We start from the raw sequence: 17,005 nt of genomic DNA, 5'->3' as shown, positions 1-17,005 counted from the left end.
GGCTGCAGCCCTGATTGCTGGATTCAGATCAAAGGGCCACAGAAGCTTTTTTCCTCAGTGGGAAGCAGCCGAAATCACTTCCCTCTCCTCCACATTCTGCTCACTGAAGTGGGTTGCACTGAGAGTAGGTGACTGGTCCAAGGTCGCCCAGCAAGGGGCAACTTTGACATGGTTTTTAAAAGCTGCCCAAGGGCAGCGGTGGGCACCCAATGGCTTTGGGCAGGCAACCTGGAGATGGCCACTGGGGCTCATGGACTCCCACCAAGAGCAGGCCGGAAGCCAGGGGCCTGGCAGTGAAAGAAGAGGGGTGAGGTTTTTCCTCCCCCTTAACTGCTGTGCTGTGCTTTCCTCTGCTGTGACGTGAACCTCAGCTGGCTCCTCAGTGTTCAGGGTGGGCCTGCTAACCGATGGAGATGGTGATGAGCCATGTTGGTCTGAAGCAACAGGACAAAGGCTGAGTCTGGGGGGACCTTTTAGACCAACAAAGTTTATTTCTGGGTTTAAGCTTTCATGTGCACATGGAAGTTACACCCAGAATTAAACTTACTAATAGTCAAGTTTGCCAACCTCCAAGTGGGGCCTGGAGATCTGCTCTGACAACAGATTTCTAGACTGGAGATCCATGGGGAAAATGGATGCTCCAGGGGTGTCAAACTCATTTGTTCTGAGGGCTGGATCTGTCAGGCCAGGCCATGTCAGGCTGGACCATGTGTGCACCTATTTCAGATTAGGTAGCAGGACACAAACAAACACAAAGATTTTTTAAAGAATAAAATAAAATAAAACATGCTCAAAACATTAGCACTCATTGGTCTTAAAGGTGCTTCCTTTGTATCTCTCCCACAGGATCCAGGGAACTGGACAAAGGAAGTGCTGGCTCCTTCCTTCCTTCCTTCTCCAGGGTACCAGGAGGAGGAGGAAGAACCTCAGCCAATAGAAGGAAGAGAGGCTTGGCTCAGTAGCTCTGCTGCATGATTGAAAGAGGCTGGCAAAGCAAGCTATTCCTCCACCTTCCTCTCCAAGGGAGGAGCCTCAGCCAATGGAGAAAACAGAGGCTTTGCTCTCTAGCTCCTGTGCGACTGAGCAAGCCTTGCAAAGCAAGCTGTTACGCAGAAGGAAGCGAGAGGGAAAAGGATGCAGATGACAGCCAGTTGCTTGGAGGCCTGATAGGAGCCCTCCAGGGGCCTGATTCAGCCCCCAGGCCACATGTTTGACACCCCTGCTTTAGAGGCTGAACTCTCTGCCCCTGTGCCCCACTGAAGCCCCTCCCTTTGCAAACCATGACCTCCCCAGGCATAAATCTAGGGCTGCCAACTCTGGGTTGGAAAATTCCTGGAGATTTAGGAATGAAACTTAGAGAGGGTGGAGGTTTTGGAGGGGAGGGATTGCCCTGGAGTAGAATCCCATACAGTCCACCCTCTACAGCAACCATTTTCTCCAAAGGAACTGATCTCTGTGCAAGGAGATTGGTAGAAATTCCAGGAGATCTCCAGGCCACACCTGAAGGTTTGCAACCCTAATATTTAGGGATTTCCAATCCAGAACTGGCAGCCCTACCATGTTATGGTGTTAAGACCATCATGCCACGTCTGGGAAGATCCCTGCCTGCTGTCCCAGGAGGGTGGGCCAATCACTCCTGGTCCCACAGGCTGCTCATGAGGAGAACAAAGAGGAGGAGGCGGGAACCCGGAGCTCCTCAGATGAAGCGGGGGGGGGGGGGGAGGGATGTAATAAGCTGAGGGACTCCATCCTTCTTTACGCTTTGGCTTTTTTGTAACATGATCCTGAATCTGTTTCCCAAAACTGGGGACAGCTTCTTCTGCAACTTCTGTCAGGACTGGCAATTGCTAGAAACTGAATAGCCCAGGAGTCTGGTGGGCTGTTGAGGTAAGAGCTGGGAGGATCAGCCCTCAGGGTGATTCCTGGCTGCTCCCAGAGGCCCAAATCTGCGAGGTGTGCTCAGGAGGGGGGTCAGGGACTAGATGCACAGCCAAGCCCATCTCTACTTCAGCCTCTTCCAGAGGGCAGGAAATGCTGCCTTCCCTATGGGGTCATCATAGCCGTGGGGCCAAGGATAGGGGCCGTGTCAGACATGCTTTCCTGAGCCAGGCTCCTGGTGTCATCTTGGACCGAGAGGACAATGTTGACCACCTTCTCCTCAAAGTGCACCTGCCTCCTGGCTATCGATATGTTGGAAGAGTTCACCGCACCTTCCTGGCTCTGGCAACCTCTGAAGATGCTCCATACAGATGAGAAGAGGGAGCCCTGTTGCCCTCTGCGTGATCCTCCGAGGAAGGTGTACGCCTGCTCCATGTCATCTGTGCTTGTCTCAACTGAGGCTGCAGGGCAGCTGTCACTGTATTGGCCCAACACTCCATTTGCCGTGGTTTCTTTGTGCTTCTTGCTGAGCAGGAAATAGGCCAGACCAGTCAGAACCAGCATCGTTCCTGCAGAAAGTGGAAGAAAAGAAAAACTCCAGGGGCAGCCTTCAGGAGCAGAGTTCAAAACACAACTAGGCAGGCACCTGGCACCACCCTGTCCCTCCAGACTCCAGAGACATACTGGCAACATTGTGCCAAAGTAGGCACGACACAGGTGTAGGCCTGGATGGTGTCATGGGCAGAACGGGACTTAGTCAGTTTCCTGAGCCCCTCCAGCCCCAGATAGGCATCAGCATACTGTTACACCAGTGAAAACCTTGGCACATGCAAGGAGGAAAAAATAACTGCTCTCCCCACTCTACCAGCAGGCAGTCATTTTTCCCCATGGCACCCTCTCCAATAGAAACACCCCTGGCCAGACACACAAAGCTGAGGTGCCAGGGTGCGTGGTGTGGTGTGGTGACTCTCTGGGCCATGAGGTGCCCGCACAGCACAAAGTCTCATGTTTGGGTGGTGGGAAGGGAACTGCCGGATTTGTCTACTACATCACATGATTAGTATTATTATTTATAAATGGGAAATGCAGTGCTGTATTAAATGCTATGTGGAATCACAGTTTCAATTCTGCTTGCAGCTAACAGAATTAGATAGAGCCCCATGGTGCAGAGTGGTAAGCTGCAGTACTGCAGTCCAAGCTCTGCTCAGTTTGTGTGGTGGTTAAGTGTGCAGACTCTTATCTGGGAGAACCGGGTCTGATTCCTCACTCCTCTACTTGCACCTGCTGGAATGGCCTTGGGTTAGCCATAGCTCTGGCAGAGGATGTTCTTGAAAGGGCAGCTGCTGTGAGAGCCCTCTCCAGCCCCACCCACCTCACAGGGTGTCTGTGGTGCGGGGAGGAAGGGAAAGAAGATTGTAAGCCGCTCTGAAACTCTGATTTAGAGAGAAGGGTGGGATATAAATCTTCAGTCTTCTTCTGCTCACGACCTGAGTTCGACCCCGGCAGAAGATGGGTTTAGGTAGCCGGCTCAAAGTTGACTCAGCCCTCCATCCTTCTGAGGTTGGTAAAATGAGTATCCAGCTTGCTGGGGGTAAAGTATAGCTGACTGAGGAAGACAACGACAAACCACTCCATAAAAAAAACTACCAAGAAACGTCATGATGTGACGTCACCCCATGGGTTGGTAACGACTCAGTGCTTGCACAGGGGACTACCTTTACCTTTTAACAGAAGAAGAGGAATAATGGAGCAACACAAAAATATCCTAGTGAAAGAGCAGCTTTGGAGATGATCCCTAAGGGCCACCATAAAAGCAACTGATCACCCTTTATAGAACATATCCACCTCAGAGGATAAGCCTAGATCTACCCTTGCCTTCAGCAGCATCTGCTCCCTCCCTGGCTGAAGCCAAAAGCAGGCCAGGCAGAGGTGAGATGGAGTGGGGTGGGGTGGGCACACAAGAGGAAGGCAGCCAGTGGAGAAGCTGGCCTCTAGAAAGCCATGGTGGGAGCATCTTCAAGGAAGAACAGTGGCTCAAGCTGCTCGGTCATGGCGGGGAGGGGGCCAGGATCTCCTCACCCACTTATGGATCTGGGGCTCCTCGTGAGGAGAGAAGACAGAGATACATTTGGGCCAGCATGGCCTTGTTTGTGGGGAGGGAAAGGAGGGGGCTGTTCCTGCAACAGCCACAGCCCAGGTTGAGAAGGAGATGTCCTGGGAGAGGGGCTGCAGATCCCTCCCCTCCATTCTGAGGCTGAGCAAAGGCCCCCGTGCTTCACTAGGCACTGGCTGGTGGGGGCAGCCGCTAGAGTTGACAGCTTTGGACTGGGAAACTGGAGATGTGGGGATTTAGGAGCCTGGGGAGGGCAGGGGCCTCCACATAGTACAAGGCCATGGGATCCACTCTCCTAAGCAACCTTTTTCCCCAGGGAAGTGATCCCTGTCACCTGGAGATCAGCTGTATTTCCTAGAGATCTTCAAGTGGCAACACTAGCGAAAGCTCTTACCCCAACCTCAGCAGTGGTGAGAAGAAGAGGAGATTGGATTTCTACCCCACCCTTCACTATGCAAAGGAGTCTCAGAGCAGCTTACAATCTCCTTTCCCTTGCCCTCCCCACAACAGACACACCATGAGGCATTTGGGCTGAGATAACAGAAACTGCTCTTGAGAGGAACAGCTCTGCGAGAACTTGTGACTGACTCAAGGTCACCTCAGCAGCTGCAGGTGGAGGAGGGAGGAATCAAACCCGGTTCTCCCAGATAAGAGACCACTCACTTAACCACTGCACCAAACTGGCTCTCTGGCAGAGAGGATATGAAAGTGCCTCGCACAATATGGTCATATGATGATTCAAAAATACACCATTTTTCTGTGGCTAGTTTGAAGGAAACCATGCGGCCATTTGGGCATCACCAACCCCTCCATTCAGGCCACCGCCCCTCTTACCTGGGATTGTGACATACCAAACAAGTACGGGGTGCAGGAAGCAAGCTACAGAGAGCAGCACGTAGGCCAGGAACTTTTGGAAGGCCCTGCAGCGCCCGACCTCCTTCCAGCAAGGGTGCCTCATGAATCTCACCGGCAAGCTGCAGGGAAACCCAGAGGGTCAGACTGCCTGTGCTGCTCCAGAAAACCCCACTAGAACCTTTTGGCAGAAACGTTCTTACAAGGCTTCCGATTGGTTTCTGTTCTGCTTCTGAAGACTTTCATATAACAGTTTAGCAGATAGCTGAAGAGGTGGAAGTCTCAAAAGTTTATACAGGTGACATCTTAATTTGGGACATGACTTTGCAGGAGCATGATCAGAGACTACAAAGAACATTGGATAAAATATGTAAAGGAGGGTTAAAACTGAACAAAAGTAAGTGCAAGTCTGAAGTAAAGTGAATGTCTCAGGCAGAGCATTATCAGCTGACGGAAGAGAAATAGACCAAGACAAGGTGACAGCAATCGAAAAAGCATGCCTTCTCTAACATGCCTATCCCAGTCAGAATTCAGTCAACTTTGATAAATCTGTAAAGAAAAATTAAAAATATATATATTTGAAAGCAGGAGAAATAGAAAAGAAAATTGAACAGAATTTTTGGAGATGAATTACAGAAAATTAAGAATACTTTAAGGGTTACAAACAATAAGATAGAAGAACTGCAAGAATAGAATAAAGGAGTAGGTATTTGGGGTAGGTATTTGTGGGTTTCCTGCATTGTGCAGGGAGTTGGACTAGATGACCCTGGAGGTCCCTTCCAACTGTATGATTCTATGAGTTACTGATAAAACAGAATGCCTAGAAAATGCTTTTAAACTCTTAGAAAGAGACTTTAGTATACTAGAAAAAGAAAGCATCTGTTGGAAAAAAATGAAAAGTAGAAAATGAAAATAAAAAACCAATTTTAAAACAAGAGGTCTTTAGGAAGGATCTGATCATCTGAAGTGTTTGTTTGTTTAACAGACCTGTTCACAGTCTGTTTTGGATCTGACTCCCCAGTTGAGATCAGGATAAATGTGGCCTTCAGGATAAACAGTTGCTATGCAAGGAAAAAAAGAACCTCCCTAGAGACATCTTAGTGAGATTCACAGATAAGTATTAGAAATAAGCTTTTAGATCCAATCCAGACAGGCAAGATCTATTAATATTTCCAGGCATTTCAACTGGGACACTGAGTAGAAAGGAAGAACAATTTCTAAGGAAAAGATAGACTGTAAGTGGAGCATCCCAGTCAAACTACTGATACACAATGGCTATCAAACTACTGATCAATGGCTATGCTCAGTCCAGTAGTAGAGGGCAACACATTTCTAGAAACGATGAAGTAGAAGCAGGGGTCCTGAATGATATACATTTTGAGGCCAGATCAGACAGTACCACCAATATCAGATAGGCTTCCCAATCCCCAGGTCCCAGCGGGGGATCCGCCGTTTTCACAGTCTTCCCCACCCCACCCCCAGCCAGCTGGCCGGCGGGGGAAGCCCCGCCCCCCACAATCACCATGCAGTTTTAGAGCTCCTGCAGGTCCGTTTTTAAAATATGTGCCTTTAAAACTGAGCAGGAAGCAGGAAACAGGAAGGGCTTCGGAGAACAGCCCCTCCCTTTGTTTTGCTTTCGTTTTCAGATCAAGTAAAGTTCTGCAGGAACAAGACCCAATAAGTATTTGTGTGAGAGAGAGAGGGAGGGGGCAGGGGATTCCCTGGTTTGGAGGCCCTCCCCCCGCTTTAGAAAGTGGGGGGGAGGGAAATGTCTACTGGGCACTCTGTTATTCCCTATGGAGAACGATTCCCATAGGGAATAATGGGGAATTGATCCACAGGTATTGGGGGACCTGAGGGGGCTATGTATTGAGGTAGAGGCACCAAATTTTTAGTATAGCATCTAGTGCCTCTCCCCAAAATAACCCCCAAGTTTCAAAATGATTGGACCAGAGTGTCCAATTCTATGAGCCCCAAAAGATGGTGCCCCTATCCTTCATTATTTCCTATGGAAGAAAGGCATTTAAAAAGGTGTGCTGTCCCTTTAAATGTGATGGCCAGAACTCCCTTGGAGTTCAATTATGCTTGTCACACCCTTGTTCCTGGCTCCGCCCCCAATGTCTCCTGGTTCCACCCCCAAAGTCTCCTGGCTCCACCCCCAAAGTCCCCAGATATTTCTTGAATTGGACTTGGCAACCCTAATATCAGACATGCAGGAGTGAACTATTAGGTAGAACAGTAAATACATATTTTTCCTCCATTATTGTTTTCCCCTTATGCACTCTCTCTCTCATTTAGAAGGGAGAAGGGTTTGGTGATTGGATTAATCAATATGAATGCACTTAGGCTATTCTCTGTTAATATAAATGGGCTTTCTAGCCCCCTAAAAAGACACAGCGTAAATAGAGTATTATACAAACAATGTTATGATGTAATAGGCACACAAGACACAGATCTTAATCATGAAAAATACTTAAAGAAGATATATTCCAGGGATGTCTACCTGCAGTTACAAGAAAAGAGTTATTCAGGTGGGTAGCTATGGAGGTGTGAAACAACAGAACAAAATTTGAGTCGATGTGGCACCTTTTAAGACCGACAAAGTTTCATTCAAGGTATGAGCTTTTGTGTGCACACACACTTCTTCAGATACATTAAAACAGAAGTCACCAACCACTGCATATAGGTAGAGGATAAGCGGCAAATTAGCATACAACATAATGAAGGTGTTTAACAGATGCAAGGAACCAACAGGAATAACAGGACAAGGCTTCTCCCCCCTCCCCCAGAGTGGGGAGCAAAGCCTCGTCGCATCCTGCACTCTCTTAAGAGAACGCTTCATGGAGATGCCCGCATCAAGGCGGGTAAGGGGAGGCTGGCATTGCTCCTCTCAGCACACCGAAAGGAGGGCGGAAGGTGGCCTGCCCACCGCCCCCCACCCCGCATGCTCACAGGAACGCACCAGCCTCCCCTTACCCGGGCCACTTCGACCAGGGCATTTCCATAAACTTTATTCTCTTAAGAGAAAGCACAGCACAATGAGACACGACGAGCTTATGAGCACGCGACAAGCTTACAAAGAAGGGAACTCACGCTGAGCAGGCTGCCAAGAGGAGGATGGCGAAGTATGCCACTTCATATACCAAAATGGAGGCTCCTGAAAAACTGAAGGATAGAGAACACATGAGCAGGCAAGGAATAACTAGCAAAATGTGGTCCCCATAGCTCAAGCAGCAGTTTCTACTACCACCACCACTCCTCAATAGCATCAGTTGGCTTGGACAAAGCATAGAAATGACACAGCAAAGACTCTGCCTAGAAGGTTTTGATTGACATTGGCTACACAAGAGGGAGGTGGGAGGCAAGACTCAATGATCAAGAGAAAACGAATGGAGTGTCAAGGAACTGGTCTCTTTAGAAGAAAGGGAAAGATATAAATAAATAACAAATGGAAAGACAGGATGATTTATTATTACAGTAACAGCACACCAAGTAGGGAGGGACAGTGGCTCAGTGGTAGAGCATCTGCTTGGTAAGCAGAAGGTCCCAGGTTCAATCCCTGGCATCTCCAGCTAAAAAGGGTCCAGGCAAATAGGTGTGAAAAACCTCAGCTTGAGACCCTGGAGAGCCACTGCCAGTTTGAGTAGACAATACTGACTTTGATGGACCCAGGAGGGTCTGATTCAGGATAAGGCAGCTTCATATATTCAAGTGTTTAGTTTTGTTATGGTATTTTTGGTAGGGTTGCCAGGTCTGTGTTGGAAAAATACCTGGAGACTTTGGGGGTGGATCCGGGAGAGGACAGGGTTTGGGGAGGGGAGGGGCCTCAGCAGGGTACAGTGCCATAGAGACCACCCTTCAAAGCAGCCATTTTCTCCAGGGGAGCTGATCTCTGCCAGCTGGAGTGCAGTTGTAAAAGCAGGAGGTCTCCAGGCCCCACCTGCCAGTGTCCCCATTATGCCACACTGGCTCTCTTTGCAGATCAAGTTATATAAAGACCAGCTATAAAGTATAGCAGCTATAACAAATGGCACCATAAAGTTTTTTACCCAAATTGCTAGAACATCCCCATGTCATGTGCGAGAAACTCCAACTGGCAGCCAGGTAAGACCCGATAAGGCGGCAACCCTAATTCATGTGTTTATTCAAAGATGCCTTCATCAGTAATTCTGCACAGGCAATATTGTGGACAAATAATTATCAGTGCACATTGAAGAAAAGCCAAATTAGAAAAAAAAATAATTATTAAAAAAAATTATCACTTTTCTTAGGAATATGGGGTAAATGCAGGACTTTTTTTTTTTTTTCAGGAACACACAAGAATGCATTTTCAGCTGGCTTGGTGGTAGGGAGTATGGCCTGATCTGCAAATAAGTTCCTGAAACTATGGTGACATCACGGGGTGTGGCTAATAGGCAAATTAGTTCATGCTGGGGGGTTTTCCTACAAAAAAGCCCTGGGTAAATATAGATGATGATAATTGGAATTTGATTAGGACCAAATGTGTGAGAGATTCAACAGATAAAGTAAGGTATGCTGCCACAGCATCAGGCCATAAGCAATAATATATCTGAGAAACTTTGGGATGGGAATATCTTTAGATTATATTCTGATCATAATTTTTTATTTGGCTATAGATATTAGAGAGAACTGCATGGTACATTACTCTTTGGTTAAAATCAATAAATGTCACAGTTCAAATTACTGGAAATGCCAGAGGGACACAGGGGGCTTTTCTCTGCCCTGGTGGAATTATCAATTAGCAACTGGGAGGGAGGGGACTGGGGGGAGAATATCTTAAATTACAGTCAAGAGACCAACAAGATTTCCAGGGTGTAAACTTTCTGGATTTTACACCTGAATCTATTATGCATTTTTTAATATTGGTGTACTCACATGTATGACTCTGTTATTGAGATATAAAATCTTATATGGTAGCTGCTGCAAGTCCAGTATGCTAGATATTAGAGACAAACAAAAAATCCCCCATGGTCAGATAAAGTGTGAGAATACACTTCTATCAGTAAAAAGAAATTATACTGAAGTGAAAAAGACAAGTTGAATACAATTTGCCAAAATAAGGGTTCTTTTATTAACTGTTGCAAAGATAGTTAATTATGTTATGATGTAAAATATTATCTTAATATGGCATAAGTAATGAATTTAATATGTTATGTTTAAATTTGTGTGATAATAAAAAGGAGGAGGAGGATTTCATTCCTGTAAAGCCTAGAAAGTAGGTTCACATGGCCATTTTTTGGCATTTTGGCATTTTTAAAAAATTACTTTTTATGCCTGGTCATGGCGACATTCTGGCAGTTTTCAAATGAGTAAGAATTAGGGTTGTCAACAGGCCTGTCCCTTTAAATAAAGGCTTTATGTGCAGAAATGGGCAGCGGAAACTTTTCAAGGATCGCGGTAAATAACATGACCTGCTGGCAAAGGGCACCCTATTCGGCCTCTGTTAAAGGGCCAATGTGGTGTTGTTTTGCAAGCAATTGACAGCTCACTGGGTGTGTCCTGGTTTCACTCAGGTTGCCTGCTCTTTCTTTAACAAGCCCAGTTTAGGGGCCCTGTGATGTAGCGAGATCCAGGTGGGTCGCTGTGGTGAGCTGAAGCAGCAGGACAAAGTTTGAGTCCAGCTGGGCCCCTTGAGGACAGTGTGCAAGCACATGAAAGCGCAAGCACATGAAAGCTGGATAAAACTTTGTTGGTCTTAAAGGTGCTCAGCTGGACTCGTTATATAGTAGTTAGAGTGGCAGATCTGGAGGATTTGGAAGAGCCAGGTTCAAATCCCTGCTCTGCCATGGAAGCTCACTGGGTGACCTTGGGCCAGTTGTACACTTTCAGTCTAACCTACCTAGCAGGGTTGTTGTGAGGATAAAATAGAGGAGAATGAAGCGAGCTACTCTGGGCAGACATTGGAGAGAAAAGCTGGGGAGAAATGAAGCAAACAAGTCAATAAAATGACATGTCCTGAGACATGTCAGAACAGTATCACTCCAAGAACATGTTTCAGGACAGATGGTAAAACAGCCAGTGGTCTGCAGTTGCTGATGCAGCTTGTCTACTGAGCATTTAGACTTTACTCATGTGATCACTGCTCCAGAATACCAGTCTGGGTGCCCATCCCCAATTAGATGACCTGATGGCAGACCCAAGCATAAGTAAGCGGCTGGAACACACATGCCCTCCTTGAAAAATAAATGCCTTGGAGTGCATCCCGTGTGTTCCAAGAACTGGGTGACCAACACTCCAAAGGTCCTCTTCACCTCCAGCCATGACCTGGATCCACATGTATCTTTTGCGTAACTAGCTGCCCAAATCACAGTCTGGTTGTATGCTCAGTGCTTCCACAAATGCAGAGGGAAGACCATAGAAAGCAGACGAAAGGTCCTTATAGGACAAAGGCCCGCTGGATGACCTTCTGTAACCAGAGTTCCAGGGAGTGCCCCCCTCCCTTCCCCAGACAGCTCCATACTCACAGCAGGTAGACGGCCAGGCTCTTGAACTGCCCCTGCAGCAGTGTCTGCGCACCCACCCCAAGGAGCACTGCAACACAAAAGAAAGCAGAGCCACAGCCTGGTAAAGTAGGTTAGTATTGGTCTCATCTTGCAGCTGGAGAGAACTTCTAGGGCTGTCCAGTGCGGCTAAGTGTGAGGTTCGCCAAGTAACATTCAGATAGACTTCCTTAGTTCAACTACAGATGAAGCTTTATTGAACAGCTATGAGTGCAAGGCCTCTCCTATTGAGAGGCATTGCTAGGAATAAAGATATAGAAAATACATCCCCCTAAATAGTCCAACAAAGCTTCTAATACCTTCTGACATGAACACTTTAAAAGACAGTTCCCTATTAGCATAAACAACCCCGGAGCCAGACCCAGGAAATCACAGAATCTTATCTCTGAGGCTGCCCTCCTCCTTTGAAATCAGGTGGGGTGAAGAGGACGGGGCAAGCCATAACAGCTGAGCACTCGCAGGCCTCCCAAGGGCATTTGCCAGAAAAGAATGTCTCTCAACTCCCTCCCAACCATACATTCATGTGAGGATCAGAAAACATGACAGTAATACAGACATATGACAAGAAACAGACTGTGGCTCCTGATGACACTAAGGGGCAACCATCACCTGTAGTGGGAGGAATCTTCTCTTTATCAACCTGCCAACTGGAGGTGGATTCCACCTTTCTACCAATGTGCTTAAGATGGTTTACAATGAAGGCTGCCAACAACTGGGGGGGGGGGGGAGGAATCTCTTTTCACTTCCCTTAGTAGAAAGGATAGAATGGGATGTTATTTACCAAAGGATGTCATTTTCCTCCAAGCATTTTAAAGCTTTTGCTGTCCATTTCTACCTACTTAGCCTCTTGTAGGGTTCCCAGGCCAAGCCAAGCCAGGGAAATGGTGGGAGTTTGGGGGCAGGTATGTCAGCAGACAGGGGTGTACAGCAACATCACTTCCAGGGAAAATCCAGAGGGTAGCTCTAGGAATTGCTGGTGACTGATAAAATCATAAGAGTTTCTGGTGGTTTCTGGAACTTCCCTCCATCACTTGCAAGCCTCCCCCAGAAGTCATGTAGCAGGGCACAAAATACTAAGGGTTTTTTTTAAAAATAATTATTATTCCACTGGTGGACAAGAACAGCTGCTGGTGAACCCCAATTGTTCTCCAGGCAACCTTATCAAACAGCCTCACATTCAGTCTGTTCCTCTTTTTCTAAACGGGGCCAAGTAATGTTGCTCCATTTGATTCTGACAAAGCATTTGCAACTTCTTTTGGCTGGGTGTGGCTCTGTGAGCCCAGCAGCAGTCCCACAGCTGGCCCAAACATCACAATCACCCTGCAGGAAGACACTGTGGTATCCCAGGTTAGACTCAGCCTTCTAGTGCTTCAGACCAACACGGTGACCCCACCTGTATGAAGATGTTAGGGGTAATCACAAAATTCAGTATGTTTATTAAAATTCCAAGTCATGGTGAACCAGTCCATACCTGGTCTGTAGGGCTGACAACCGTCATGTGGAGTCTGGAGATTTCCCAACATTTCAGCTGATCTCCAGGTGACAGAGATCAGCTCCCCTGGTGGAAATGGCAGCTTTGGAGGGGGGACTTTACTGGCATCATTTCCCTGCAGAAGTTCCTCCCCTCCCCAAACCCTGCCCACTCCAGGCTCAACCCCTATAATCTCCAGGAATTTCCCAGTCTGGAGTTGGCAACCCTCTCTGATCTGCCTTTGTGTCCCTCACCACCCCCCACACAAGGAGTCAAGAGGAAGCGGGGGGGGGGGAGAGAGAGAAAGAGACAGAGAGAGCTTGTCACGTTGATGAATAGCTGTAACCAGGGCAAATAATGCCACCTTACTGAAATACCAGAAAAGGCACAAAAGAGAGTGCCAGGATTAGGATCCATAATAATAAGCCCAGTACTGGATAGACCTAGTCAGAAGGAATGCACTCGTCTTTCCAAGTGGGTGTTAAGCCAGGTCTAGTCAGAGCTGTCAGTGGGAGGAGGACGCATCTGAGCTGCAGCAACTGAGTTCAAGGGGCATTCCTCGGCAATCAACACATCGTGGTTGTGTTAAAAAAAAAAAAGGTAAAGGTAGTCCCCTGTGCAAGCACCAGTTGTTTCTGACTCTGGGGTGACGTTGACATTTTCATGGCAGACTTTTTACGGGGTGGTTTGCCATTGCCTTCCCCAGTCATCTACACTTCCCCCCCAGCAAGCTGGGGACTCATTTTACCGACCTCAGAAGGATGAAAGACTGAGCCCGCTACCTGAAACCACCTTCCGCTGGGATCAAACTCAGGTCATGAGCAGAGGGCTCCAACTGCAGTACTGCAGCATTAGCACTCTGCACCACAGGGCTCTTACTGCTGTGTTATAACACCATAATTACCAAACTGGGGCAGGGGGGACCTGCAAACCCCTTTGATGGCACAGGAGTGAGAAGTGGTACCCGCTAGGAACTGGGGAGGGGGAGAAATGGCATTGATGAGGGTAGAACCAAGAAAGGTGTGTGTGGGGGGGTCCTCCAGTTCACACTGGTAGGGTTGCCAACCTCCAGGTGGGGCCTGGGGATCTCAAAAAATTAACACTGATCTCCAGACTACAGAGATCAGCTCTCCTGGAGAAAATAGCTGCTTTGGACTCTATGGCACTGAACCCCACTGAGGTCCTTCCCCTCCCAGGGTTACCAAACTCCAGGTGGGGCCTGGAGGTTTCCTGGAATTTCAGCTTACCTCCAGACTCCAGGGATCGGTTCTCCCTGAGAAGAGTGGCTTGGGACGAAGGCTTTCTATCCCCCTGAGGTCCCTGCCCTCCACAGGCACCATCCCCAAAGATCCAGCAGTTTCCCAACTTGGAGCTGGCAATTGTACCCCTCCCCAAACACAGCCTTCTCCAGGCTCCACCCACAAATCTCCAGGAACTCCCCTTTATCTGCCTGCCATCCCCTCTGCTTCCAAAACATCAGAACAAAGGCAGGGGGAAGCTGGAAGGTGCGGAATGCACCACCATGCAGTGTGAAGGTGTGTGTGTGTGTGGGGGGGACCTGCTTCACAATAAGTTTTATTTATTTATTTATTGGACTTATATCCCGCCCTCCCCACCGAGGCGGGCTCAGGGGGGCTTACAACATAAAATTCAAACAATAAGGTTAATAAATATTAAAATACATTGAATAATTTACAACAGTTAAAACAATAAAACAAAAAACGATTCAGCCAGACCCCCCCCCCAAAAAAAACAGCATGGAAGCAACCACCCAGCGGAGTCACGCCAGAAAAGTACAGCCTCTCTGAGGCTGCCCACAGAAAGGGCGGGAGTGGGGGTGAAGCAAGCTGTATACTGGTGTGAAAAAATAGGATTAATAGTGAATATAATGAACATTATTGAATTTTTTGTTTTTTAATTACATTTTTGTTTTTAATTATTACATGTAATTAATCACATTGTTATTTTTAGTCTATGTATTATACATTGCTCAGAGCCTGGCTTGCTGGGATTGGGCAATTAATCAAATAGAATAAATAATAATAATTGTTGTTGTTGTCGTTAAAAAACTGAAATAAAATGGAGGCTCGCGAATTCCCTGAATATCACTGAGATGTAACTGTAATCGAGCTTTTGGTAACAGAAATGACCAGAAACAAGGGTCATCTCTTTTCCCATGATTCCTCCAGACCCCCAGCAGAGGGGCACAGCGGATGGTGCCTGGAGTCTCTACAGAAGAGGTGCCCAGTGCATGAGATTAGGGCTCTCTCCTGCCTCCTGAAAATCTGTCTGTCCTGAGGGGCCTGGCATGAAGTTAGCCACGCACGGTCTTCATGGGAGGAAGGCACCAGAGCCAGGAGGGACTCGCTTGTGCACCAAGCGCATGATTCTCCATGACCCACATCAAGGCAGTCCTTCAGTGGAGCACTGTGGACGAGAGTATCCATCTTGGAGATGGGCATCTTTGCCTCACGCTTCAGTGAGCAACTGCCTTCTCGGCGAGCCATGCATGCCCTAACTAGAGTCGGTTGGGCAGCTGTGGGTTGGGATTTGGGGACTGAAGCCTGGGGAGGGCAGTTTTGGGAGGGGAGGGTACAAAGCCACAGAGCCAGCCCACCATCTGATGCAGCTGCCTTTTCTCAGGATGAGCTGATCTCTGCAGTTTGGAGATCAGTTGTAATCCTGGGAGATCTCTAGGCCCACTGCAGCCTTACCCCCAAACAGGTCTTCATGCCCCCATCCTGCATTCTCCACACTCCATTTTGTAGAATGCCAAGATCCTCAGGAGGGGCTACAAGCACAAGGTTTTCTAGTTCATCCTCTCATTCCCCCCCCCCCACCTGCTGCCCCTCCAAGGCAAATGTCAGGCATCTCAGACGAGAATGAGGAAGGACCCAGTGTGGGGGGGGATGTTAACATTAAAGGGAAGAAGGTGACGCAAGGCTGTGGGTCTCACCTGCTCCAGTGGTGACCCCCAGCAGACGGCAACTGAATTCCAAAGCAGTCCAAAAAGCAACCTGCTTCATGTTTGCAAGGGAAGAAAGTCTTCTGCCTTCCTGAAGACCCCTGAAGTTAGACCTGCCCTCTGGAATCCCTCCCAGGCCCATAGACCTCAGTCTGATGCTGCACAAGGAACAGCCCCAGAGGGGACATGCCATGTTGCCACCCAGAACCGGTCTGCACCACTCCCGAGGGACTGCTCTTACCCACATTAATGATTAGCAGGCAGGAGCGGAACCTCCACCGAGGCCCTGAGTGTCCCCTTCTCCCTGCCGCATTTCAATGCAGGGCAAACCTGTCCCAGGCACGCAGCAGAGGCATTGTTGCTAGGGAGCCCCCCTACTCGGGGGCAGATTAATCGCTGTGGAATGGGGCCGAAGGCTTTGCCGGCTGCTTGGCAGGCTTCTAGGCAGCTGGCAGAATTGCTCCCCTGGAGAATGCATGGGGGGGAGTGGGGAGAAGTGGGGCAGGCATGGCTCTCCCCTTGGCAGCTGGGGCAAAGCGTAGCCTTTAGCAGCACCAAAACAACTTCTCTGTTCTCTGCTGGAAGCTGGTTAAATGTCTACAAAGACATTTAAGTCATGCTTTTTTGGTTCTGTTTGGAAATTTTATTCTATATTATCTCAACTTACAAATTTGAAAGGAGTGTTGCCAATCTGCAAGCAGAGCCCCTTCTACGTGCAAACAGAGCAAATGCTGAGCCTGAAACAACTCTTGGGTGGCACAGAGGTGCGAAATGGTAGCCACAGGAAGTGGAGTGAGGAAAATGGTGCCAATGTGTGTATGACCAGTGAAGGGCTAAGGTTGCCAACCTCCAGGTAGAACCTGATCTCCAAATTACCACTGACCTTCAGGGGACAGAAATCTATTCTTTTGAGGAAGAGAAGAGCCCTGCTATATCAGACCAGGGAGGGTCCATCTAGTCCAGCATCCTGTCTCACACAGTGGCCAACCAGTTCCTCTGGAGGGCCAACAACAGGGCAGAGAGGCTGAGGTCTACATAAGAACATCAGAAAAGCCCTGCTGGATTCGACCAGTGAGGGTCCATCTAGTCCAGCCTCCTGTCTACACAGGAGCCAACCAGTTCCTCTGAAGGGCCAACAACAGGGCAGAGAGGCAGAGACCTTCCCCTGAGAAGAACAGAAGAGCCCTTCTGGTTCAGACCAGTGA

General features: G+C 48.2%; 1 protein-coding gene across 1 annotated transcript; it reads right to left on the bottom strand.

The window, feature by feature from the left end:
- Positions 1 to 1,998: 1,998 nt before the first annotated feature.
- On the bottom strand, positions 1,999 to 15,909 carry TMEM72 (transmembrane protein 72). The gene is made up of 5 exons (XM_060240773.1): positions 15,792 to 15,909; positions 11,329 to 11,395; positions 7,937 to 8,008; positions 4,826 to 4,965; positions 1,999 to 2,447 (listed from the first exon to the last, which is right to left on the bottom strand). The coding sequence occupies exons 1-5, from the start codon at positions 15,859 to 15,861 to the stop codon at positions 2,044 to 2,046; spliced, it is 753 nt and encodes a 250-aa protein (XP_060096756.1). The 5' UTR covers positions 15,862 to 15,909; the 3' UTR covers positions 1,999 to 2,043.
- Positions 15,910 to 17,005: the final 1,096 nt, after the last annotated feature.

Source organism: Heteronotia binoei, chromosome 6, assembly GCF_032191835.1.
Source record: "Heteronotia binoei isolate CCM8104 ecotype False Entrance Well chromosome 6, APGP_CSIRO_Hbin_v1, whole genome shotgun sequence".
Taxonomy (NCBI): domain Eukaryota; kingdom Metazoa; phylum Chordata; class Lepidosauria; order Squamata; family Gekkonidae; genus Heteronotia; species Heteronotia binoei.
Note: the sequence above shows the minus strand (reverse complement) of the source record. Positions and strands in the feature narration are given on the sequence as shown.